Here is a 27,627-nt window from a genome sequence, read left to right on the forward strand (position 1 = left end):
TCGCAGTGGGCCGCTACCAAAAAAAAAAAAAAAAAAAAAAAGTAAAATAACTATTTCTTTCACATTGAATTACAACAGCTATTGGATAGAATTAATTGGGGGGAGGGGGGGGGGGGGAAGCAAGCAAAGCCACTGCCGAAAACCAGTAGCAAATACTATAATCTGTGAGGTGGTTGAATAAACCCTTCAGCAGGTGGAGTGGAGCTTTCATCAGAAAAATGAATACACCATCAATACAGTTGTTGGTGTTGTTGCGTCATTCGCATCAGCTGTTTTATCTCTGGGTCTAATCTTTGAGGCGGGGGGGGGGGGGGGGGGGGGGGGGGGGGGGGGGGGGTGTTGTGTGGGGGAAAGGGGGGGGCGTGGTTTTAAAACTAAACACATGTTTCGTGTCTCGCTTAATCGGACAGGCCGGCATTGTTTTCACTAATTTTTTTTTGGGGGGGAGGGGCTTAAGTTTCAACCCCATTAAGGAAAATGTAAAATTGTGGAAATTTGTTTGTTTAATCTGCTGTTAAATTAACTCTTATCAATGTCATCAGGCGTAGACGAGGTGATTATTATGCATTTTCTTAAGGCTTTTTTTTTTTTTTTTTTTTTTTTAAGAAATACATTTCCCTCTCAAAAACCATATTGCAATGGCCTGCATTTTACAATAAACAGATTGAAGGTTTTTTTTTTTTTTTTTTTTCGAGAAAAACGCGCTTTTTGCTCTCAAAAACCATACTGCAATGGTCAGCATTTTACAATATACATATTGTAGGTTTTTTTTTCGAGAAACGCGTTTTGCTTTCAAAAACCATACTGCAATGGCCAGCATTTTACAATATACAGATTGAACAATCGTGTATTGATTGATTTGTCGGTGAATTGTATTCAATTTTAAAGACGACAGTCAAGAGTTTAAGAAGAAAGTTAAAAATATTTTTAGAGCGTACTTACTCAGAAAAACCTGAATTACATAGTTTTTAGTCAGTAACTTGTTTTTGATTATTTTAATACTTCATAAAGATAAAATCTGCACGAAGGTTTATAATATGTAATATACAATACATATGTATGTAGGTATGTATATATGTATATATGTAGTATATGTATAATAATGTTATATAATATATATATATATTATATAATAATATATATGTATATATATATATATATTATATATATATAGAGAGAGAGAGAGAGAGAGACGAGGACGAGAGAGAGACGAGAGAGAGAGAGAGAGAGAGAGAGAGAGAGAGAATCTTACGGTAATTACACATTTAAACAAAAAAATTCGTGGCATAGGGCCGAGAAATGAATGAATTTACTTCGGCTGGATGATGATGATGATGATTCTAACTAACTGAAAAAAAGAAGAAAAAAAAACTACCACAGTTTAGGTCACGGAGGTCGGGAGTCTGATTAACCCGCGCATTAGTAACAAAATATTAAAGAGAGAGAGAGAGAGAGAGAGATCCAGAGAGAGACGAGAGAGAGAGAGAGAGAGAATTTCTGTGGTGGTAGAGCGTAAATAGTAGTAGTAGTAGTAGTATGGGTGGTGGTGGTGGTGATATTTGTTGTAGTAGTTAAAGAACAAAGCAATATCGGGTAGCGACTATATAGCAAAGGGAGGTAGGGAGGGAAGGGAAGGTGGGAGGGAGGGAGAGGGAAGAAAGAAGGTGGGGGAGGGGTAGAGGTGTAGGAGGAGGAGGGGGAGGGCTTGCAACGGCCTCCATATTGATCAATGTTTGGGCCCGAACACTGCGCTACCTTCCTTCCACTGGCCAAGAGCTTGTGGTAAGGGAAGGCAATGGAAAAGATGGAAGCTTTGAAAGGGGGAGGGAGGGGGGGGGGGGAAGGACAGGATCGGGGGAGGGAGGTGAGAGATCCTCAACCCCCTTCCCCGAACCCTCACCCCAATTCGTATGGTACCACCGGGTAGGAGGAGGAAGGGTATTAGAAAAGCGAGTAGTATCACCAGTTCTGCTGGGCTGAAGGAAGAAGTAGTGTGTCCAAGGCAGAAGTTTCCTTTGGTTTATCGATTATAACCCCGTCAGTTATGCAAGTCGCTTCTTTTCTAGAAGGGAAATAGGACACCTATAGGTTAATATTTAATTGAGTTATCCCCAAAGGATACTTGATACTTTTAAATGCAGCTATGTAGGCTTCTGAAGGCTGTAACGGCACGCACACGCTTCTCGCCAGTCAGCGTCAATTTTTTTTTTTTCATCCTTTTATTTCAGTATTAATATACATATTTTGTGTATGTTTGATGCACAAGATTAAGGAAGATATTCTCCAAGAATAAGCTAGAGCAATTCAATCATAGGAGCAGGATGCAAAATTGGATTCGTTGGATTTTACAAAGCACTTGGGAAGATGATCTATTTGGAACAGAATTAGTTCTGCGGAATTAGGTAACACGTACAGTCTTCGACGAAAGATTCTATGGCATATGGATGTGGATTTACTAGGGCAGGTGTTATGTATGGGTTATGGGTTAGGGTCCAGTTAGGCTAGTCTATGCTTACCCCGGCTGGTGTAATGCTAACCATGATTTTAATTCAGGTTTAGTTTTGAATCAAGGTTACACACACACACACACACACACACACACACATTTGTATTTAGTGTATGAAATTTCGGAAACCCATCGATAGGAGTGCTTATTTTTTTTTTCCCATTGAAAGGGACGTTTTATTTTCCCTTGTGAATACATGTATGCTGTCCATGGTATAAAGCCTAGTTCCTCACCCACCCTTTCCTTTCTCCTTCACCCCACCTGCCTGCTTCTTCCTTCCTTCCTTCCTTCCTGGCAAACAGTGGCAGATAACCATATGTCGAAGGTCATCTATCTGCCACGGCCATTGTTGCAAACGCCAAAGGAAATCTGAAGTCCTGGACCTTATTGATCGATGTTAGGGCAAACCCACTGCAGTACTTTCCTACCCCCCACCCCCTCTTTCCTTCGTTCCTTCCTCCTAACCATCCTTCTCTCTCTCTCTCTCTCTCTCTCTCTTCTCTCTCTCTCTCTGAAAAGCCCCCTTCCCCCAACCTTCGACTTACCTCCTCCATTCACATTCTCCCCCCCCCTTCCCATCTCTCCTGGTCCCCCATCCATGAACCGTCCGTGTTGGGCACCCGGTCACCCCTCCCTACCATCACCACCCCGCCCCGTCTCCTCCTCCTCCCCCTCCCCCTCCTCCTCAAGTTGATAAGGTCACGATAGGTCCTTTTCCAAGACGGATAGATCAGTCGATACCGCCGAGGGCCGGACGGGCGGACGGACAGGTTTACGTGTTAGGAACCTGACGCTCCTTTATTCCATTCATCTGATTCCAGATCAGATTACTTACCTTCATCTGGACTCGAGCTGGAATTACCTTCATCTGGACTCGAGCTGGAATTACATTCATCTGGACTCAAGCTGGAATTACATTCATCTGGACTCGAGTTGGAATGACATTCATCTGGACTTGAGCTGGAATTCCCTTCCTCTTGACTCGAGCTGGAATTAACATTCATTGGGGGACTCGAGTGGAATGACCTTCATCTGGACCTTGAGATGGAATTTCCCTTTCCTCCTTGGACTGAGCTGGAAATTACATTTCTTCTGGACTTGAGCTGGATTACCTTCATCCGACTGAGCGGGATTACTTTCATCTGGACTTGAGCTGGAATTACTTTCATCTGGACTTGAGCTGGAATTCCCTTCGTCTGGACTTGAGCTGGAATTACATTCCTTGGACTTGAGCTGGAATTACTTATCCGGGACTTGAGCGGAATTACTTTCATCTGGACTTGGGCTGGAATTACCTTCGTCTGGACTTGAGCTGGAATTACATTCATCTGGACTTGAGCTGGAATTACCTTCATCCGGACTTGAGCTGGAATTACTTTCATCTGGACTTGAGCTGGAATTACTTTCATCTGGACTCGAGCTGGAATTACCTGCATCAGGACTTGAGCTGGAATGACCTTCATCTGGACTTGAACTGGAACGACCTTCATCTGGACTTGAGCTGGAATTCTCCCCCTTATTATTTTTCCGAAATAAATTTTTTGTTTCTCATTATATACATATATATATATATATATATATATATATATAGATATATATAATATAATTAATCTATATATATATATTATAACATACTATATGTATATTATTATATATATATATAGATATATATATATAATATATATATATATTATATACTATATATGTTATATATATATATACATATATATATAGTAGTATATATATTCAGGGCATAAGCTGAAATTTTCACAACATTCATAATTTCAAGTCGTTATAAATTTTAAGAGTATGAAATGCTGCACAAAAAATCTTTACTTTGAGATATGATTTCATAGCCTATAATTAAAACATAAAGTGTGTGAAGTATATTAATGGAATTTCTCTTATTTCTTCATCATTAAACAAATTATTTTTAGCTATTACTACTACTACTACTAATAATAATAATAATTAAAGAAGATGTAACCTATTCAAGGGCCTTTGTCTTGTAACGCAACTGCCAAAGAATATGAAGGTGTTCTCATTAGGAAAAAGTCAGAGGAGGCTAAACCAATTCTGTTAAGCTGTCGTTTTACCGATAAAGCGATTAATTCAGACAACTGCGATGCTTTTAGTTCGAGCGATCATATTCGCTTTGAATCGACACCCACCCTTTTGTGTCAGTTACGTAGAACGGGGAAAAAGTGATCCCTCTCACCGGTCGTCACGAACGAGTTCGAATCACGAGTTGTTACTTCCGCTCTTTTCCCTTAAGCTCCCCTTTTGAAAGAAGCTTACGGACATAGAGCTGTAGGGGGAGTTCCAGAGAGAGAGAGAGACAGGCCAATGGCCGATGCCACGTGAGAGAGGGGAAGCCTCATCAGTTTTGTAGGGTAGTGAGGGGATAGAGGGGATGGAAGAAGGCGATTTGCGACTGCAGGTGCCATCGACGAAATAAGGGTAGGGGGAAGGACGTGGGTGGGTGGGTGGGTGATACTACCTCCCCCCACCCCCCCCCCCCCCTCTTCTTAAGGAAAGGTTTCACCGGTCAAATGACGTTACATACTTAACTATTTTTATTTTTTTCTTACATACATTTCTATTTTTGGAACGCACTACAAGAAAGTGCCGTTTCGTTCAATTTTGGTGGACGGGATTTTAAAAATATGTTTTATATCTTTAAGAAATATATATAATACACGTTTTTAACAACAAAAATGTAATGCGCATATCTTTACAAAAAATTGCAAAACATTTGTTTACCAACAAAAATACAATACACTTCAAGTCATCATTCGATCTGTTTGTCGGCACTAATTTTTGTATTTCAAGGTATACATTATCAGGACCTTTTTATTATTATTTAGAGGTGATAACGTGCGACCTTTTATCCGGCTTTTAGCAAGGCCTCTGTGGTCACCAATCATATCCCGTCCAGATCCAACATTGCTTAACTTTGCAGATCACACTATCTGCCATATATAGCTAATGAATAACTGTTAGTTTCGTAGTGGTGTTTGATGACAGGTAGGAATACCAGCCTTAATTCCTTCAAATCTTTTACGTTACGGACATCGAATTCATAACAGCTTGATAAAGACAATTACATTTTTTACAATATAATTTCGCAGTGGTTGAATGAAATGTGGATGGATAAATGTCTACAGATATGAAAAGTAGTTATTTATTATAAAGCAAAACTTATGGTATCAAATGCCATTTTTGCTTTTATAATATACTTTTGCAGGAGAGTTAGTGGATGAATTAAAAATGCATGGCTAAATGTCTACGGATATAGAAAAAAATAATAATTACCAAAGAATTAAATGTTACGACGCTCGTATATGCGAGTAGTCCTTCCACGGAAGGTTTTGCATAGGAATTTATCCCGCTCGAGTTATAGGAACACTTAATGTTCCTTTGCATTTAAAAATCTTCCATTCATAATGAAAAAAATAGAGAGGGGTAAAAGATCCAGAATGGGGAGGGGGCCATAGTCGTTCATTTTTGTTTGGCTAAATGTCATCAATAACTTGTACCATAAAAAAATGTGTACTATGCATACAAGATATTACCCCCACCAAAAATACCACATTTCATTTCGTTCAACAAGGTTATTTCAACATTGCATTGTCTTATGAGGCTCTCTCTCTCTCTCTCTCTCCTCTCTCTCTCTCTCTCTCTCTCTCTCTCTCTCTCTCGTAACTAGCATGTTGGTAAAACTAATTGGAAAAAATATAACTTTTCTTGTAGTCTCTTCTCTTCAGACAAAGAAACAGATATCTAAATTTGATGACAAAAATTAACATGCGGTCAGGATAAATAAACAAGTTGATTTTCGATTAAAATTATCAATGACATACTTAATTAGTTTTAGGTTAATGGGGGGGGGGGGGGGGGGGGGGTGGGGGGGGGGGGGGCGGCGCTGAAAACCTAACCTCTCTCTCTCTCTCTCTCTCCAAACTTTCTCAAGTCTCATTTTCATTAAAGTATATAACTGTCAATTTTGAATACTACTCTCTCTCTCTCTCTCTCTCTCTCTCTCTCTCTCTCTCTCTCTCTCTCTCTCTTCTAAATTTCTCGTCTCTCATTTTCATTAAAGTATATCTGTAAATTTTGAATACTACTCTCTCTCTCTCTCTCTCTCTCTCTCTCTCTCCTCTCTCTCTCTCTCTCTCTCAGGGGCCTCGAGTGTTTCTGCTGGTGCTAGGTATAATGCAAACACTGTTAACGGTTCGCCTCCGCCTGGCGACCTCTCTTTCGTTACTCCATCCCTTTGTAGCGATACGCCCCCTTTTCTCTCTTTATTACCTGTTCCTTCTGTCTTGCATAGCAGCGCCCTTTTGAGAGAACCTTTAACCCCCACCACCCCCCTTCCTTCCCCTCCCCCTCCATTTTCTTCTTCTTCTTCGTTTGGGGACATTCACCTCAACCATTCACTTCCCTTCCCTGGTTTCCTCTCTCTCTCTCTCCTTTCGTCGCTGTGGAGCGCCTTCTCCCTCCTGTAGTGCCCTCCACATCTGCTGTAGCACCCCTTCCCCGGCTAGTAGTATTGATCGTGTCCCCCCCTCCCTCCCTCCCCCCTCCAAGGCATCCCTGCAGCCATATTGATCTCTTCGCCGTTGCCATGGTTACGTCAAGACGGGTCGGATTGGTTTTAAAAATTCCCATAGATGGTATCGGGGTTTTCCCCTCGTTTGCCCAGGCTAGAAATTGTGCAGGCAGATAACAAGGTCGATAGCGTAAAGGGAGGGAAGGGGGAGAGAGAGAGAGAGAGAGAGAGAGAGAGAGAGAGAGAGAGAGAGAGAGGTTTTGGGTGCCCTCTTATATTTATAGTTTTGGTTAGAGATATCGTCGTTATCTCTTCCTCCTCCTCCTCCTCCTCCTATCTCTCCTCCTCCTCCTCCTCCTCTGCCCCTGCCCCTAGCTTTCCTTCTTGTTCCTACACAACCTTTCTCCCAAGAGACTTTTAAGACAACCGAATAGCGAGATAGCGACGTCTAGCTCTCTCTGAGAGAGAGAGAGAGAAGAGAGAGAGAGAGAGAGTGCGGGGGGGGGGGGGGTGTTGGTGGGAGGGTGGAGAAGCTTTGCACTGATCTCACTTTGATTTTATCATGGGCAGTTTTACCCCTTATCACCTCCTTCCAACTGCAAGAGAGTTTTTTTTTTCTCATATGTGTTTTCAAAATGGCAGGTCTTCTAATGTCCTCTTGATTAGATACCATGATTCTTCTGCGTGATTCGTTTACCTCAGAAGTATGTATATATAATATATATATATATATATATATATATATATATATATATATATATATATATTTATATATATATATATATATGTGTGTGTGTGTGTGTGTGTGTGTGTGTGTATGTGTGTGTGTGTGTGTGTGTGTGTGTGTGTGTGTATTTCATTTCTTGCTATGAACTGATTTCAAAAAAATAAATAAAAAGCAAGTTGACAGAATATTATGAAAGGTAATACAAATTCAGATCTGTAATGGAATTTGAATATGATATATATACTTATATCGTACGTATATATTAGCAGTACAATCCTGTTTAAGGATAATTTTTTTCTTTCAATCCTGTTTCAAGGATGTTTTGTACTTTAAATCCTATTTAAGGAAAATTTTTTCCCTTCAATTCTGTTTAAGGACGTATTTTTTTATCATTTCAATCCTCTTTAAGCAAAACGTTTTTCCTTCATGAAAACGTCATGTCCTGCTTTCACGCACTTAGTAACCTTTTTATCATTTTTAAATTGCTGCCACGACCAGCGTTTCATTCTATTTTCGAAATAATATTCTGCACAACTTTTATTCCCGGACGTAATTTGATTTTCCACGTATGATATTTACATTGTTGCAAGAGATGCATTGTCTTGGGTAGAAATTTAACTTGAAAAGTATTTTAACGTTTTTATAGTGTGATTTATTTAGAGCATCTTTTATTAGACGTGACTTTATTTGACACTTTTTTTTCTTTCTTCCAGAGTGGGGAATCAACTCCAGGACCATCGGGTGAAAGTCAAGGAAAAGGTGAGTGTGATTTTCATTATTATTATTATTATTATTATTTTATTATTATTATTATTATTATTATTATTTTATATATATTATTATTATTATTATTATTATTATAAGATGGTTTTTGTTCGTTGTTGTTGCTTACGGTATGTTAGACAGGCGCAATTGAATGTTAGTAATATAAAAGTAAATCAAATTCTCTTTGGGTTAACAGTAGAGTGATATAAATAAGTTTTTTAAATAAAAATAATAAGAAATTCATCCGGATGAAACACACTGACGACTTCGAAAACTGGAAAGTAAATCACATACGGACAAGAGTAGATGGTGGATATCATTAAATTAAATGTAATATATCTATCTCGATGGTTAAAGTACTTGCAAACGAACAGTCTTTGATCATAATAGTCAGGATAGTGAAACTTACTTAGGATTGCAATGTCTTCAAGATATCGTGGTTGTATAGGGTTGCAGTCTCTTCAAGATACTGTGATTGAATACGGTTGCAGTCTCTTCAAGATATTATGAGTTGTTTAGGGTTGCAGTCTTTTCAAGATGTGGGTTGTATAAGGTTTGCAGTCTCTTCAAGATATTGTGGTTGTATAGGGTAGCAATCTCTTCAAGATATTGGTTGTATAAGGTTGCAGTCTCTTCAAGATATCGTGTTTGTATAGGGTTGCAGTCTTTTGAAGATATTGTGGTTGTATAGGGTTGTAGTCTCTTCAAGATATTGTGGTTGTATAGGGTTGTAGTCTCTTCAAGATATTATGGTTGTATACGGTTGCAGTCTCTTCAAGATATTGTGGTTGCATAGGGTTGCAATCTTTTCAAGATATTGTGGTTGCATAGGGTTGCAATCTTTTCAAGATATTGTGGTTGCATAGGGTTGCAATCTCTTCAAGATATTGTGGTTGTAAAGGGATGCAATCTCTTCAAGATATTGTGGTTGTAAAGGGATGCAATCTCTTCAAGATATTGTGGTTGTATAGGGTTGCAATCTCTTCCAGATATTGTGGTTGCATAGGGTTGCAATCTTTTCAAAATATTGTGGTTGTAAAGGGTTGCAATCTCTTCCAGATATTTTGGTTGTATAGGGTTGCAATCTCTTCCAGATATTTGTGGTTGTAGGGTTGCAATCTCTTCCAGATATTGTGGTTTGCAATGCGGTTGCTCTTTTCAAGTATTGTGGTTATATAGGGTTGCAATCTCTTCCAGATATTGTGGTTGTATAGGGTTGCAATCTCTTCCAGATATTGTGGTTGTATAGGGTTGCAATCTCTTCCAGATATTGTGGTTGTATAGGGTTGCAATCTCTTCCAGATATTGTGGTTGTACTTGCAAGTTAGGATGTTCAAGGATGTAGGTAATATAGGAGTTAAAAGTCGTTAATAGTGCAATCAGCCCACTTATTGCAGTCTAACCTACTACTGTGGCTACCTCTTGTTTAATTCCCCTCCCCCACCCTCCCTCGGCTTCCTACTACATGATTTATGAAAGCTTTGCTCAGTATTTTCATGCCTCGAAGGAAGTGTGCGGTGCTAAAAAATCAATAATAAATAATGAAAAAATAATAAATAAATAAATAAACGAGTGATTTAGGATATTTGCTTTGGTTTCACTTAGAAATGAAGTTGTTTAAAAAAGGCAAATTCGTTACGTACTAACATTCATTCTTGCTAGAATATTATGTTGATCTTATAACCGGGAATATCAAACGTACAACCAACCGAATGGCCACAGCAACAACAACAACAACAATAACCACAACAAAGGAAATATGAGTTTATATTTATTAAAGCTTACACCTCGCCCTAACAGTGTAAATGATGTTAGGATCACACACAAATTCTCTGATAAAACAGAAATTGCTCCCTCTTCATATTCTCACGTTAATGTATAATGTTAAATATAACTTTAGTGAATTTGTGTTGCAATGGGACACACACCTTTTACTAAGAACACTGTAGTTTCATAAGGTTCAGTCATTGTTCCAAACAGGCTCTAGATTTACTTCAAAAGGTTCTTTTTTGATAATCCCCAAAGAGCAATTATTATTATTATTATTATTATTATTATTATTATTATTATTATTATTATTATTATTATTATTATTAAGCCACATTGTTGTTTTTTATACTTACACCTTTTTCATTGTTACCTTAAAAAACGTCCACGTCATTATTTCATCCAATACAACACAGGACATCATATTTACATTATACTAATTATTATTAAGCCAAAATAGTCATTTTTTTCATTATACTCAAACCTGTTTCATTGTTTCATCACAAAACGTCCACGTCATTATTTCATGCAATACAACACAGGACATCATACGTACATTATACCAATTGTTATTAAGCCACAATAGTCATTTTTTTCATTATATTACACCTGTTTCATTGTTTCATCACACGTCATTATTTCATCCAGTACAACACAGGACATCACACTTAACCTTTCATTTTGCAATCATTGTTTCAACCACAGTAACATCACACTCACGTCATACTGAAGAAGTTTTTGCTTCTTCGAATTCGTCTGTGGACGCCATACTCAATTTAAATAAATCTTTTTTATTTCTTTTTATCTGCAGAGGCGACGAGGTTGCCCCAAGAAGAACAGGAAAACACGAGGGATTCGCCCGGTTCAGGTGAGTGATCTGAAGCCAACATTATTATATACTTCTTTTAACCATAGCAGGATGCACCTAGTAAATCCCGCCCCCCCCCCCCCCCCCCCCCCTCCCCCTATAATTTTGCTTTGCCGATTCATTCACATCCGAAAAAAATATTAATTGTAGTTGTAATTATCTAATGTAATTGCTGTTCATCCTCTAATATTCCACTAATATTCCATCAACAGGAATATACAGCTTTTTATTGCAACAAAATCAATTTATTGGGTTAATCCTGGTATACGAATTTTTCGAAATGACAAATGCTTGTACTGATGATAAAATACATTTTAATTGCTATATACTACAATCAGGAAGAGTCTGCATTTGATGAAATATGCTCTAGCCAGAAAAATTCCAGTTACTGTATATACTTCCCCTTCCCCCATCCAAAAAAAAAAAAAAAATTTATATATGACAATACATGTTTACGGCATATTATTATTTCTGTTAAAAGAAAGTGTTTGACATTCATTCCTAAATAAGCAGGAAGCCACTGAGATTGCAGCCCCTAATACAGGGTGTTGCAAAGCCTTTTTTATATATATATAATAGGGACTTCTCGTCAGTATCCCCCCCACCCACTCTGTTTTATTATTCAGACTTTTGCTAGTACTTTTGTAAGTTTCGTATGACGTACTTTAACCCCCCCCCGCGCTCCCCCTCCCCCGCCCTAGTTCATGTACGACATTTGGATTTGTAGTGTAACTACATCGTATATTAAGCAACAAAATTCAGCTTGTATGCGCAGAGGTGGTTTCGTTGTAGGGTCCTGTACTTAAAGTCTTTTTGGGGGCATATTGAAAAACCTCTCTATACACGGAAGGGAAATTATATTTCCCCTGAGAAACTAAGCTTTTGAATTTATATATCTAATATATATATATATGTGTAAATATATAGATATATATAGATATATATATATATATATATATGATACATACACACACACACACACACATATACATAAATACTTAAATAAGGTGCAATATAATATCTACTCATATATAGTATATTGCTGTTGAGAATGAATTCACCTGCTTCTAAAAAAGAAGAGAAAAAAAAAAAAACTCAAAATCGGAGAAAATTGACAAAAATGTGACATGAAACAAAATAGGTAACAAATTGAGTCAACATTCATGTCACTGACATGTGACCTACCAGTATGACCTAAGTCTGTATGACCCTTAGGTCAAAAAAGGTCACGATGATGAAAATTCGATAAGCAAGCGAAAAAAATAATAATAATAATGAGTCCCTCTTGTTTGAGGGATGATAATTGATTGATTAATTAGTACTTGTTGGCGTCGTAACGTTAGGGGGGTGGTAATGTCATCTGCCCTCAGCTTAGGTCGTTCTTTGAGCTGGCCTTATGCCAGAGTAAAGGGCTTCAGTTTATCTCAGAAAAGAAGATGTCATTTCCTCTAAACCCCTCATTTTCCAAAGGACTTTGACCTCCTCTGTAGTGCTTAATTAAGGTGAATGATAACTACTACTAATTAGTGAACTGCTAGTGTGATAGAATTCTCATAAAACCCTGAAATTCATTTTGACATTTAACATCTCGGCGAGGATCTGTCAGCATGTATAATTGAAGTGTAATTTTTTTTTCATTATTTCATTATGCAAGTTTTATGTCAGCTTTATCACAGCAACTTGAGAATAAATAACCCTCCATGTGTGTGTGTGCTGTTTAACAAATAAATCACACAACTATGACGTACAATTTTATATATAAGTATAAATGCCACACACACATATATACATATACATTTATATATATGTATAAGTATATAATTATATATATGTACTATATATCATGTATATTATGTATATATATATATATGTATATAATTGTGTATATACATATACACATACATACATACACACTCACACATATAACCATGGTGGGAGGTTGTATAAAGTAACAGCTTTTTTAGAGTTAGTCCTCGACGCTTTGGTGTTGGAATACTTTACCAAAGACTTCTGATGAAATGGGTACAAAATCATCAAATTGTATGATTGATGAGTGGCAGGTTTTTTTGTTAGTTATTTTTTCCTTATTGGCGTCAACGTCATTTTAGGTTTAGAGTCGCTTACTGGAAAAATAAGAACGTGCATAAGCACCTTCATTATACTGCGCGTCTTCCTCAAGGACGCTTGAATATATCAATGAATTCCAAGCAAAATGCGATGGAAAAACATTATTTAGATCTTAGGATGTATTTTGGACAGGGGGAAAAACCCGCAATAATATTTTTTTTTCTTTTGAAAACGAAAGTCCGCGAACTTGAGATATATAAAGAAAGCATTGAGATACCTTTTTCTCTCTCTGACCTTCATATATATATATAAATATCTATAGCAGTACTACATGTCTTTATCTTGATAAAGGAATACATTGTAACCATTTATCTATCCATAATATATTCGTCGCCTTTTGTGATTAAACCTTGTAGATATTTACTTTTCACAAAAAATAATCCCGACCTTATAGAAGACAAATATAAAGTGAGGGAAGAAATCAGGAAAGATGAGGTAAGAAAAACTCCAGATCCTGTAATGCATGGACTCCTAGATGGTGATTTTTTCTCTATATTCATTGACTGCTTCATGATTATTATTATTATTATCATTATTATTATTATTATCATTATTATTATCATTATTATTATTATTATTATTATTATTCCATAAACGTTATTGCATTCGTACTTATTTTTTTTCTCTCAATTTTATGTATACGTATTTTCATTATTATTTTTTTATACTTTCCTCATTTTGTATGGTGTCTTTTTTTTCCGTTTTATTTATTTATTTATTTATTTTTTGATGATCTTGATGATGAGCCTGCGAAAATGACTCTAGATCATTTACCTTTTTTTTTTATCTATAGAATGCTGTGGTGGTCATGACATTTTTTTTCCAACACTTTCACTTCTGAAGAAGATATTTAGCGTCATTTTCGCATGAGTCATCCATTTTTTTTTCCATGAATGCATTCCGTGCATGGGACGATTTTCTATATCATATAAAAATGCATTTGTCAAAATATAGCTCGTTGTGAAATGAGCTCTTTTGTCATATCTTTCTCTGAATATGGATGGTCATTTTTCCAGAAAGCTCATAAATATATATATGTGTGTGTGTGTGTGTGTGTATATTCCTTCAGTATGTATTCGAGGCGATTTATATTTATATATATATAAAACTTTATTTATATATATATATATATTTTTCTTAAGTCATCAGCAGGTTTAGATTTCTGTTCATGAACGCTTCAGGAGTGTAAAGAGATTTTGTTGGTGGTGGAGACGAGCATGTTTTATATACTCTAGATCCATTTTATTTAATTTCATTAATCTGTTTCTCGTTCGACGCATGACTTTAATAACTCTTTCTCTCTCTTTCTTGTGTTACCATGTGGTGTTCGATGTTTGGATTTAAGAAGGAGGGCAATGAATGAAGTTCACTTTTCCTCCTTAATTCCTCATTCGTGAGCTTTAAATTGACTGCCAACTCTTGAAACCAAATGTCGCCACAATTAGCATAGGATATAATATTATGAGAATAATGACAGTGCTCCTTCTTTAATTATAGGGTTGCATCATTCTAGATCATTTTCAGAAAAAAAAGATTGGTGGTGTCATTTTTTTCGTCTCCTGTCACTGTCAGACTTTCCAGAGTTCAGTATAGAGTCATTCTTAAAAAGCTAAGTTGACTTTTGAAGGTTCTGCATAGAATCACTAAAAAGCATAACGAATCCAAGTTGGCTTTTAAAAGTTCAGTATAGAATCGTTCTAAAAAAGCTTTCGAAAATCCAAGTTGAATTTTAAAAGTTCAGTATAGAATCGTTCTAAAAAAAAGCTTTCGAAAATCGAAGTTTACTTTTAAAAGTTCAGTATAGAATCATTCTTAAAAAGATTTCGAAAATCCAAGTTGACATTTAAAAGTGAAGTATAGAATCATTAAAACAAAATTCAAAAAGATTTCGAAAAAATCCAAGTTGACTTTTACTTTTAAAAGTGAAGTATAAGAATCATTCTTAAAAAGTTTCGAAAATTCCAAAAAGTTTATTTTAAAAGTTCAGTTTTATAGAATCCAATTCTTTAAAAAGATTCAAAATTCCAAGTTGACAAAAGTTTTAAAAGTGAAGTATAGAATCATTCTTAAAAATGATTTCGAAAATCCAAGTTGACTTTTAAAAGTCGAAGTATTTTAAAAGAATTCATCTTAAAAAAGATTTCCGAAAATCAAAGTGGAACTTTTAAAAGTTTCAAAAATCCAGTATGAATCATTCTTAAAAAAAGCTTTCGAAAAATCCAAGTTGATTGTTTAAAAATTTCAGTTTTAAAATAGAACATTCTAAAAAGCTTTTCGAAAAATCCCAAGTTGAATTTTAAAAAGTTCGATAGAATATTCCTTAAAAAGCTTCCAAAATCCAAGTTGAATTTTAAAGTTCAGTAATAGAATCCTTCTTAAAAAAGCTTTTCGAAAATCCAATTGAATTTTAAAGTTCAGTAAGAATCATTCTTAAAAAAAAGAAAAACTTCGAAAAATCCAAAAGTTGAATTTTAAAAGTCAGTTTATAGAATAGTTCTTAGAAAGCTTTCGAAAATCCAAGTTGAATTTTAAAAGTTCAGTATAGAATCGTTCTAAGAAAGCTTTCGAAAATCCAAGTTGAATTTTAAAAGTTCAGTATAGAATCGTTCTAAAAAAGCTTTCGAAAATCCAAGTTGAATTTTGTAAAAGTAATTAAACTTCCTTAAAAAAGCTAGTATAGAAATCAGTTATAAAAAAGCTTTCGAAAATCCAAGTTGAATTTTAAAAGTTCAGTATAGAATCATTCTAAAAAAGCTTTCGAAAATGCAAGTTGACTTTTGAAAGTGAAGTATAGAATCATTCTTAAAAAGCTTTCGAAAATCCAAGTTGACTTTTAAAAGTTCAGTATAGAATCATTCTTAAAAAGCTTTCGAAAATCCAAGTTGACTTTTAAAAGTTCAGTATAGAATCATTCTTAAAAAGCTTTCGAAAATCCAAGTTGACTTTTAAAAGTTCAGTATAGAATCGTTCTAAAAAAGCTTTCGAAAATCCAAGTTGAATTTTAAAAGTTCAGTATAGAATCATTCTAAAAAGCTTTCGAAAATCCAAATTGACTTTTAAAAGTTCAGTATAGAATCGTTCTAAAAAAGGTTTCGAAAATCCAAGTTGACTTTTAAAAGTTCAGTATAGAATCATTCTTAAAAAGCTTTCGAAAATCCAAGTTGACTTTTAAAAGTTCAGTATAGAAGAAAAAAAGAAAATCGTTCTCAAAAAGCTTCGAAAAATCCAAGTTGATTTTAAAGTTCAGTATAGAATCATTCTAATAAAAAGCTTTCGAAATCCAAGTTGACTTTGTTAAATAGTTCAGTAAAATCCAGAAATCGTTCATAAAAAAGAAGCTTTCGAAAATCCAAGTTGAACTTTTAAAAGTTCAGTATATCATTCTTAAAAAAGCTTTCCGAATCAAGTTGGTTTTTTAAAAATTCAAGTCGACTTTCGCAAAGAAAATCCAAGTTGAACTTTAAAAGTTCAGTATAGGAATTCGTTCTAAAAAAGCTTTCGAAAATCCAAGTTGACTATTAAAAGTCAGTATAAAATCATTTCTAAAAAGCTTTCCGAAAATTCAAGTTGAAGTTTTAAAAGTTCAGTTATAGAATCGTTCTAAAAAAGGCTTTTTGAAAATCCAGTTGAAAATTTTTAAAGTTTCCAAGTATAGAATCCCTTTTAAAATTCCTAAAAAGGCTTCGACAATCCGAAGTTGGACTTTAAAAGTTCAGTATAGAATCGTTCTAAAAAAGGTTTCGAAAATCCAAGTTGACTTTTAAAAGTTCAGTATAAAATTATTCTAAAAAAAAAGCTTTCGAAAATCCAAGTTGAATTTTAAATGTTCAGTATAAAATTATTCTAAAAAAAAAAGCTTTCGAAAATCCAAGTTGACTTTTAAAAGTTCAGTATAGAATTGTTCTAAAAAAAACCTTTCGAAAATCCAAGTTGACTTATAAAACTTCAGTATAGAATCATTCTGAAAAAGCGTAAACGAATCCAAGTTGACTTTTAAAAGTTCAGTATAGATTCGTTCTAAAAAAGCTTTCGAAAATCCAAGTTACTTTTAAAAGTTTCAGTATAAAATTATTCTACAGCTTTTCGAAAATCCTAAGTGCCTCTTTAAAAGTTCAGTAATTTTAAAGAATTCGTTCTAAAAAAGCTTTCGAAAATCCAAGTTGACTTTTGAAAGTTCAGTATAAAATTATTCTAAAAAAAAGCTTTCGAAAATCCAAGTTGAATTTTAAATGTTCAGTATAAAATTATTCTAAAAAAAAAGCTTTCGGAAAAAATCCAGTTTGAAAACTTTTAAAATCAGTTATAGAATTGTTCTAGAAAAAAAACCTTTCGAAATCCAAGTTGAACTTGTTATAAAACTTCAAAAAAAGTATAGAATCCATTCTGAAAAGCGTAAACGAATCCAAGTTGACTTTTTAAAAGTTCAATATAGATTCGTTCTAAAAAAGTTTCGAGGAAAATCCAATGTTGAACTTTTAAAAGTTCAGTTATAACATTATTCTAAAAAAAAGCTAAAATCGAAAATTCAAGTTGAAATTTTTAAAGTTCAGTTAATAAAATTATTCCTAAAAAAAAAAAAAAACATTTCGAAAATTCGCAAGTGACTTTTAAAAATTCAGTATAGATTCGTTCTAAAAAAGCTTTCGAAAATCCAAGTTGACTTTTAAAAGTTCAGTATAAAATTATTCTAAAAAAAAGCTTTCGAAAATTCAAGTTGAATTTTTAAAGTTCAGTATAAAATTATTCTAAAAAAAAAAAAAAACAAAAAAAAAAATTCCGAAATCCAAGTGGTTTTTAAAATTTCATATTGAATCGTTCTAAAAAAAATCTTTCGAAAATCCAAGTTTGAACTTAATAAACTTCAGTATAGAATCATTCTGAAAAAGCGTAAACGAATCCAAGTTGACTTTAAAAAGTTCCAGTATAGAATCTTTCTAAAAAAACTTTCGAAAATCCAAGTTGACTTTTAAAAGTTCAGTATAGAATCGTTCTAAGAAAAAACTTTCGAAAATCCAAGTTGAATTTTAAAAGTTCAGTATAGAATCATTCTGAAAAAGCGTAAACGAATCCAAGTTGACTTTTAAAAGTTCAGTATAGATTCGTTCTAAAAAATCTTTCGAAAATCCAAGTTAACTTTTAAACGTTCAGTATAGAATCGTTCTAAAAAAGCTTTCGAAAATCCAAGTTGACTTTTAAAAGTTCAGTATAGAATCATTCTTAAAAAGCTTTCGGAAAATCCAAGTGGACTTTTAAAAGTTCAGTATAGATTCGTTCTAAAAAATCTTTCGAAAATCCAAGTTGACTTTTAAACGTTCAGTATAGAATCATTCTTAAAAAGCTTTCGGAAAATCCAAGTGGACTTTTATATGTTCAGTATAGAATCCTTCTAAAAAAAAAAAGCTTTCGAAAATCCAAGTTGATTTTTAAAAGTTTAGTATAGAATTATTCTAAATAAAGCTTTCGAAAATCCAAGTTGACTTTTAAAAGTTCAGTATAGAATCATCCTAAAAAAGCTTTCGAAATCCAAACTTGAAATGTCCCTTTGTTCACTTTTTAGAGAAGGAAGATGCGTTTCTGTAAAGCATGAGATAAATACTAGACCTCACCCACGTTTGAGAAATGAAATATATTTTCAAAGCCTCTTAGCAGTGCATGGCATTTCGGAATCCAGACAATTGCTTCACTCGCAGTTTTTGCTTGTTAATAATGTCATATGTAATTCAGAAGTTGGATTGACATAGCCTAAATTAAGTAGAAGAATGTCTAAGGCTTAAAGAGTTTTTTCCTGTTAAAGCTTTCTTTTGATAAACTGAACAGAATTAAATTTTATTTTCTCAAGAGTCTGACGGTAACACGGTATTGACGTAAGGATAGCTTGATATTAGGGTACTCTTAATTTATATATTGCTAATAGCAAGACGTTTTGGATCGAGGTTGACCATGGAAGCGCTGGAAGAATTAAATAAATTTTTTCTTGCACTGGAAATCATTAAACCTTCCTTGTGAATAAGTAGGAAAATGAACGAATCAACTTTGAAAAGTAATTTAGAGAATTAAAAGCTTCCATGTGTCAATCCCAAAGACCACTGTTTTTTTTTCACATCGTGTTCCCAGACACTGTTCTCATCATGTTCCTTTTCTTTATATAATTTTACACCATTTCTTCATGTGTTCGCACTGCATGACGTTGTCTTTCTATACATACTCTCATTACTGTCGGTTATGTTGAACATCCGAGGTCTGTATTATAAAGGTTTAATCGACAAGAGTTTCTTGAAGTCTTTTTAAGAACTCGATGCTGGAAAAAAATAAGTTTGTCAAGATTAGTTGAAAGGCCTTACAATAGAAGGCCAACTCTTAGGTGTTCAACTGTACCGACTTGTGCCCCCCTTCGTTTCTTTGTACATAGTTTTGGCCCTGCTTTTTCCATAGTTGGCCAGAACGATGATGCTCTTGTTAAATAGTGGTTGGGTCCATTTTTACTTTGCGCACTCTGACGGGTGGGGTATATCTCGCTCCTCAGAGGTCAAGAAGTAAAACATGGGTCAGGTCAAGGGACTGAGGTTAGTGGGATGGTATACCTTCTTGGTGGTCTCTTTGGACGACTCTTGTTTTCTTGTCACAGTCCTAGTCCTAATTTATTCCTTTGTTTTTTTTTTTCCTTTTTTTCTCATAGTTTATTGCGTCCGTGGTTCCTCCTAATTTGGTAGATGAGGGAGAAGATTGGATACAGTATTTTGAAGTGACGGATACAGTCAGTTATGCTTACTGGTAACCACTTTTATTTTATTTTATTTTTTTTCCAATGTGGTTGACTGACAATAACATAAAACCATAGTCATCTAAGAGAAGGCTGTATGAAGTTTCAGTTTATTATTATTATTATTATTATTATTATTATTATTATTATTATTATTATTATTATTATTATTATTATTATTATTATTACATCAGCTGCCAAAACAGTGAAAACCTGTTGTTCTTTGACCTATACAAGTCCTTTCAAAAAGGCTGAATCGCTGAATCGGATTTTCTCAGAAACGTAGTTCACTGTTAAAACTTTTAAATATCTGGGAGACGTCAACTGGTCCACACGGTACTCTTTTTTTAGAAAAAATATATTGGTATCTAGACAATAATAATACGTATTTACTTTTTTTTCATTCTATTATTTATTTATTTATTATTTGTTTATTTATTTATTTATTTATTTTTATGAAGACGTTAACTGATATTTTTTGAGTGATTTTTTTTCCGATTTTAAGTTTAGGATCATGCATGATACATCTTTTTACCTCATGATATTTTGTTTTAATTAATAATTGCCATGATTATTACTAAATATATTATTATTAAATTATTATTAGTATTATTATTAGTATTATATTATCATTATTATTCTATTATTTATTTATTATTTATTGTTTTTATTATTTATTTATTTTATGAAGACGTTAAATGATATTTTTTGAGTGATTTTTTTCCCTTTTAAGTTCGTATCATTCATGATACTATTTTTACCTCATGATATTTTATTTTTTAATTTATAATTGCCATTATTATTACTATTATTATTATTATTATTATTATTATTATTATTATTATTATTATTATTATTATTATTTCTACCTTGATTTCCATTTTATTATTGATTACTCATTTTAATTTGCTAATTGATTGATGATGATGATGATGATGTGAGGCGAAGTAGAAGGTATACCATCCCTGGGCTGACCTGGTCTCTGTGTTGCAGGACATGTTCCGGAGTGGACGACCCCCCACGAGTACGACCCGGACGACCACCACGCCGTCGCCGCCGCCGCCGCCGCCGCTGCAGCGGCCATGCACACCGCCATCAAGAGCAACTCCCAGCCGCCCCCTTTACCTCACCCGCCGCCCACCACCGACATGGACCAGCTGTACTACACCAAGAACCTGCTGGAGGCGGCCATGCTCAAGAATCCCTACGAAGCCCTGAAGAACGACAAGCACCTGCACGGCTCCATCCTGCTGGCCTCCCTGAGGGCGCCTCTCAAGTTCGGCCTCCACGGCGTCTACGAGCGGGAGGGCGGAGGAGGAGACCGCGACCACGTCGTCGACTCTTCGCCACACTCCCCACTGACGTCCTCGCCGCAGAAGCCGACTCAATCCTCCCCGACGTCCATCTCCCCGAGTAGCGGGAGTGAGAGAGAGAGAGGTGGAGAAGGAGGGGGGCGCGGAGGAGGGGGCAGCGGGGGAAACAACAAGGTGTCGGTGCCCATCATGAGCTACTGCATCCAAGACAACGGTTTCAAGTGCTCCAAGTGCTTCCAGACATTCACGCACCCGTCCAACTTCCACCGACACTACATCACGGTCCACACGGACCGCCGGGCCCACAAGTGCCATGTCTGCGGCAAAGAGTTCAAACGCAAGGACAACATGATGTCCCACATCCGGTCCGTGCACCGGCCCGGCAAGGAGGGTCACACCATCTTCAGGGACGTCTCCTCCGTGTCGCCCAGCCTGCCTAGGGAGGTCCCCCACTTGCAAGAACAACTCATGCAACAGATGCAGCAAGTTGACAAAGTCTAGAATAAAAGAAATAAATAAAAATGAGCTTCCAGGTGTGGTGATGATCTCTTCTAGTTTTAGATCTTATTTTTCTCTCTGTCAAATGAAGAAGAAGAAGAAGAAGAAAAAGGAGAAAGAGAGGGAGAAGAAGAAGAAGAAGAAGCGTCTCTATGGCCTTACTGTCTGATTGACTGAGACGATCGCAGCTCACATATATATATATATAAAACTGGAAATACAAATTCCAGGATTGAAAGAATTTAACTGGAAATACAAATTCCAGGATTGAAAGAATTTGGCGCGGTCTGTCCAGGAATCAGATCGACCAGTCGAGCAGGTATATATCGGTCCGCGCGACCACAATCTCATTCTAATGTGCAATGTTGTATTTAATGTCTTGCAAGCGAGAGAGAAAGAGAGAGAGAGAGAGCCTCTCTCTCTCTATATATATATATATTAGAGACCCTTTTACCTATATGATGAATACCTGATGCGGTGACAAATCCCCCAAAATGCTGTATTCTGTGATGAATTGCATATCCCTGCCTCCGGGGGGCAGCTTCCAGTGAACCCCCTGTGCAGAGAGGGTCCCGAGCCCCTCTGCAAAAATCTACGTATGTCTCGTGTGTGTGTGTGTGTGTGTGTTTGTGTGTGCGTGTGAGCGAGAGAGGCCTTATTTATCTGTGCCTTTAAGCAGCCGAGAAAAGGCAGAAGAAGTGAACGTTCCTCGCGAGGGATAACATTGATAACTGCCTGAGCTGAAGAACAACAACAAAATGAAAATACCACAGTTTGTTTTACCTTTTTACGTATACTGGTTGTATTGTGTTAGTGATATTGATTAATTATTTAGCAGAAAGAAGTGCAATATAGTGCATTAGTTTATTTATAGACAGGTTTCACCTTTATCTAAGCATGACAGTAACTTAAGGCGTAACATTATAATAGACTACGACGTTTTGATCATGATCTTCGGTTCGAAGAGCAACGGGAACCAACCAAGTGCTTATCTCAAAAAGGAAAGAAAGATTCATTTTTTTTTATTCTTAATTTCTCTCTTTATAGAGTCTGCAAAAACACTGCCAAGACTTCCGCAATAAACGAAGTGCGTCTCTGTGTATTCATTCAATTTGTTTTATATATATAACAAATATCCAAGTGATATATATATATATGTCTCGCGCGTGCGAGATTTTCCTCTCTGTCGGAGTTTAAATGGAAATATTTTTTGATGATGATGCCTTTTTTTCCCGATTTCAGTACCTCTTTTTTTTTTAAATAGAGACTGTTCGACAACAATCTCCCGTAAGTCGTGAAAACGGATCGAGTACGGAGTTTAAATCCATCTGCAAATGCTAACAGATGATTCCGGTGGTTATGCAATAATGCAAATGCTGACTAAGAACGGACTAGAATCAATTTGAAAACGCTGGCTTCAAAACGTAAGCTTCTTCGTTAGCACGTGATAAAAGATGCATTTAAAGTCTATATAATAGTTTTTTTTTCGTGTAAAGTTAGTTTATGGTTGTATATAGTTTTTATTATTTTTTCGTGTGATTTTTTGTGTTGTGTTTTCGACCAAAGTTAGTGTGGTAAATAGTTTTCTTTTTATCTCTTCGGTCGTGCCAGACAAGTCAGAATAATATAGCTTTAACGGGACAGTAAATTTTTCACAGTTTGAATACGTTGCTAAATTTGATTTTTATCTCGATTTAGGTTCAAATCCAAATTCGTAAGAGTTAAACTATTTTGACTTCGGCATGAGAATGGCTTGAGGGTCCACCTCTGTAGTGTTTTGTAATGTTTTCATACGACAATCTCGTCAGCGAGACTTAAGTCTCGTTATTTGGTTTTTCACAACCTAACAATAGGGAACTTCAAAAAAAGATTCATATATAGAATTTCTCTCTTTAATTTCTTTCAGAAATGATTATTATTATTATATAATCCTTTCCATCAGCTGCTACGGATTTTTTTCTTTAAAAAGAGACAAATGTTTATATGCACTAAAAAGTTTATCGTAAAAAAACGAACTATGCAAAGCTAATAACTGAAAGTAATAAGAAAAATTTTTTTATGGAGATTCGGGCACACAAATAATTCTAAGTGGCAATCTGTAATATGGTTGAGTTTTTAATTGTTATAACATAGGATTCTGAATGTTAGCGTCACTTGCTGTTTACTGTTATTTTGTGCGGGAATCGAACTCTATGCATGTTTATAGGAGGCTTTAAATGAGCTTAAAAAAAAGTTGTTTTTATAATTATTGAAACCGCTGTAAAGAGAGTAGCTATTACAGAGTAATATATTGAATAATATATTCAACTTTATTTATTAAGTTAAATAGAAATTAATATAATTATTACACTTCGAGGGAAAGAGCATCTTCGACATTGTTTTATTATTATATAGAGGCTATAAATCTTTTATTTATTTGTGGTTCTGGAGGGTTATTTCGATCCTTTTTTTTGCCACACCATGACATTTATAGATATAATATATATGTGTGTGCTTTGTGTGCACACAGTATAGATTTTATAAAACACACAAGTAATACACATACATTCATATATAGGTTTTATAAAACACACAAGTATTACACATACATTCATACATACATGTATGTAGATACATCATATACACATATATATCACTGAACAAAACATACAAAATAACACAAAAATTAAAACCAATATTTATAGTAAACGACGAAACCGTGACAAATGACTATCAATGAGCAACGGCTTGAAAAAAGATCGAAATAAACCGACAGCCCTTTAAAAAAAAAACCGTAAATGATTTTTTTTCTTCGTTTTTAATATTTATATAGAAATATAATAACGATCGTCTTCAAAGGTTGATATAGAATATTCGGGTAGCTAATTCGCGTCAACCGTGTTTATTTTTAAAATAGTTTTTTTTTCTTCAGTCTACTACATAGTGCTATATATAGTCATCGCCAATATAATAATATATAGACGCGCATATATATATGTGCGAATAGGGATTTTTTTTTTTTTTTGTTTTTTTTTTTTTTTGAAAGCGACCCAACAACAGGGAGAAAGTTTTGCCTTACGGAAACTTTATAGCTATATAACAGTTTATAGATACAACAGACAGTTTATATGCGAATCGCAAAGCTCGTGTGTGTGTGTGTGTGTTTTTGAAGTCCACGATTACACATTCGAACGCGTGTATATATATATATATATATATATATATATATATATATATATATATATATATATATATATATATATACACAGGTACAAATTTTAAATTACGTCTGTGTATATATGTAACATACACACTCGGTCACAGACGGACACGTGCATATACATATTTTATACGTACGTGTCAGTTTTTTTATTAAATATATTTTACACATTTACTGTACGTAGACATGCCAGCGCGGAGACTTCTAAAAACCGGTGATATCGTATTTGTTATTATATAACAAAAAAATAAATGAAAGAAAGTGCATATCACAGTCAGGCTCTTGATGAAAAAAGACGTGTGAACGAAATATATATATATATATATATATATATATATATATATATATATATATATATATATATATATATATATATATATATATATATAATTGTCTCGTATGTCAACAAATGAAATTTATGTTGGGTTTCGGAAAATGAAGAAATATGCACCAGTTAAAAAGTGATTATTTCAGAGAAGAAAGAAAATAAAAGCAACAATAATGTTTTCCTCTTGTCTTGTATAGTAGTCTTTTTTTAGAAAAAGAATTTACACCTTTTTCCACATTTCTACTTTTTGTAAATTTTGTAAATGTCATAAATGTCATATACTGAGATAGTTGGGTAAGGCAGGTCTTCTTATTACCATTTTATTATCGTTATTATTATTATTATTAAATGTACCGGGTGTAGTCAATGCCTTTTTTTTTATTATTTTGATTTATCTTACGTCTTCAGTCTCATTCTGTAGAAAAGGGCTATATTGTTTCTCTTTGGTTTAGTACAAAGTTACATCTTATTTTTTTTTGCATTTGTACCTCTTGAATTGTGCATATTTTTTACTCTGTTTTACCTTGTGTGAATTGTTTAAAAAAAAACCTAAAAAGGATTACCAATTGTTATTTTCAACTTCACACAAGATATCGGCCTTCATAATCATTAACTTGGTAAAACCTAGTTGTAATAGGAAAAAATATACAAGTAGATGTCCAATTGATTTGCAGCTATTGGTATATTGGAAGTGAAGCATTTCACCAGTGCTAAATAAATAAAAAAAATATAGCTAAAACTAAAATTTAATGCAAGAAATATTCAAGGCAAAAAAATAAAAATTTACTCTTGGGAAATAATACTGTGAAAACTAATATATATAAGTTACTTGAGGTTCATAGCCCTTCATATATATTTTTTATTTTTATTTGTTTTGATGTTTTTCCTCTTAAGGAAATGGGCCTTAATGACTTTGATCTTTCGAAGTTTTTAGTCACACAAAGTCTTCCTGGTGATATGCCAATTTGATGGTCGACTTCTATGATGAATCCAACCAACTGCTGTAGAAGGGTGTGTGGTGCTTACTCAGTTGTCCAGAGCTAAATTTGTCATTAAAATGCCCACCGATTCTGGAGCATTGATATTGTGTACTTACTAATACACATATATAATTAATGTGTGTATATATATATTATATAAATTATGTATGTATATAATATTATATATATATATATATATGATATATATAATATAATTTATGTATTATATATTTCTTATTTATATATATATATATATATATATATGATATATATATGTATGTATATATATATATTATATATATATATATTAATATATATATATAATATATAATATATATATAGGTATATATATTATATTAATATTATATATATATATTTATATAACATATATAATATTATATAAATGTATATATACACATTTATGTATATTATATTATATAAATATATATATTTACATAACATATATAATATATATAAATGTATATATACACATTGATGTATATGTGTATGTTTATGATCTATTTTCATAGACAGCAAAAAGAAAAAAAAAAAGTTTTTTTGAATAAAGACATACCGTAGTAGGCAACCCACACCTCGCCTTCTGTTCCTGACCCCCATTTTCTATGACCCCGGTTGACCCGATAGTACAAGCCTTTGAGGCACACTAGACGTCCTCCACACTTTTGTTATTTATAGTATCGAGAGGGAAATAAAGTTTATGGAAAAAAAAGAAAGTGTTGGCCTTTGCTTTCAAGATCCTATAGACACACTACGGTGTGTGAGTTTAAAAGAGGTATGTATTTTTTATTACACATTCTAATTATATTCTGCTTATGTCGTGTCGTGCGTATGTATATGTGTGAGTTCGTCTGTTGCATGTGCTTGCAAAGTTCTATTATTGCTGTTTTTATCATCATGAATGTTGCTAGTTTTTTCCCCATCGTTATTCGTGTAACTGAAATGATATGGTTACTTTGTATTCCTTTAACAGACGTGAGACGTGAATTCACGTTGAGTCTCGTGTACGTGAAGAATTTTATTATTATGATTATTATTACTATTATTATTATTACGGTAAAGACAGCATTTGAACCTGTAATTTCCATTAATTTTTAACTTGTCAAACTTTGTCATTCACACGCGTAATGACGTGAAATAATATTTAGTTTGCAAAAATAACATACGCATTTTTTCCCATGCAGATGTTTATATGAAGGAATCCTGGGGATAGAGACCA

General features: G+C 34.3%; 1 protein-coding gene across 5 annotated transcripts in view; it reads left to right on the forward strand.

Annotated features, from left to right (window-relative positions):
- Positions 1-27,627, forward strand: part of LOC135196357 (protein tramtrack, alpha isoform-like) — a 215,329-nt gene that overhangs the window by 117,619 nt on the left and 70,083 nt on the right. For 4 of the 5 annotated variants that reach the window (XM_064223133.1, XM_064223134.1, XM_064223132.1 and 1 more), the window contains exons 4-5: positions 8,499-8,544; positions 11,129-11,185. In XM_064223133.1, the coding sequence (XP_064079203.1) occupies positions 8,499-8,544; positions 11,129-11,185 (103 nt within the window). Of the gene's footprint in view, positions 1-8,498; positions 8,545-11,128; positions 11,186-21,065; positions 24,886-27,627 lie in introns of those variants that run through there. The other variant, XM_064223130.1, reaches the window with a different exon arrangement.

This window comes from Macrobrachium nipponense, chromosome 17 (assembly GCF_015104395.2).
Source record: "Macrobrachium nipponense isolate FS-2020 chromosome 17, ASM1510439v2, whole genome shotgun sequence".
Taxonomy (NCBI): Eukaryota; Metazoa; Arthropoda; class Malacostraca; order Decapoda; family Palaemonidae; genus Macrobrachium; species Macrobrachium nipponense.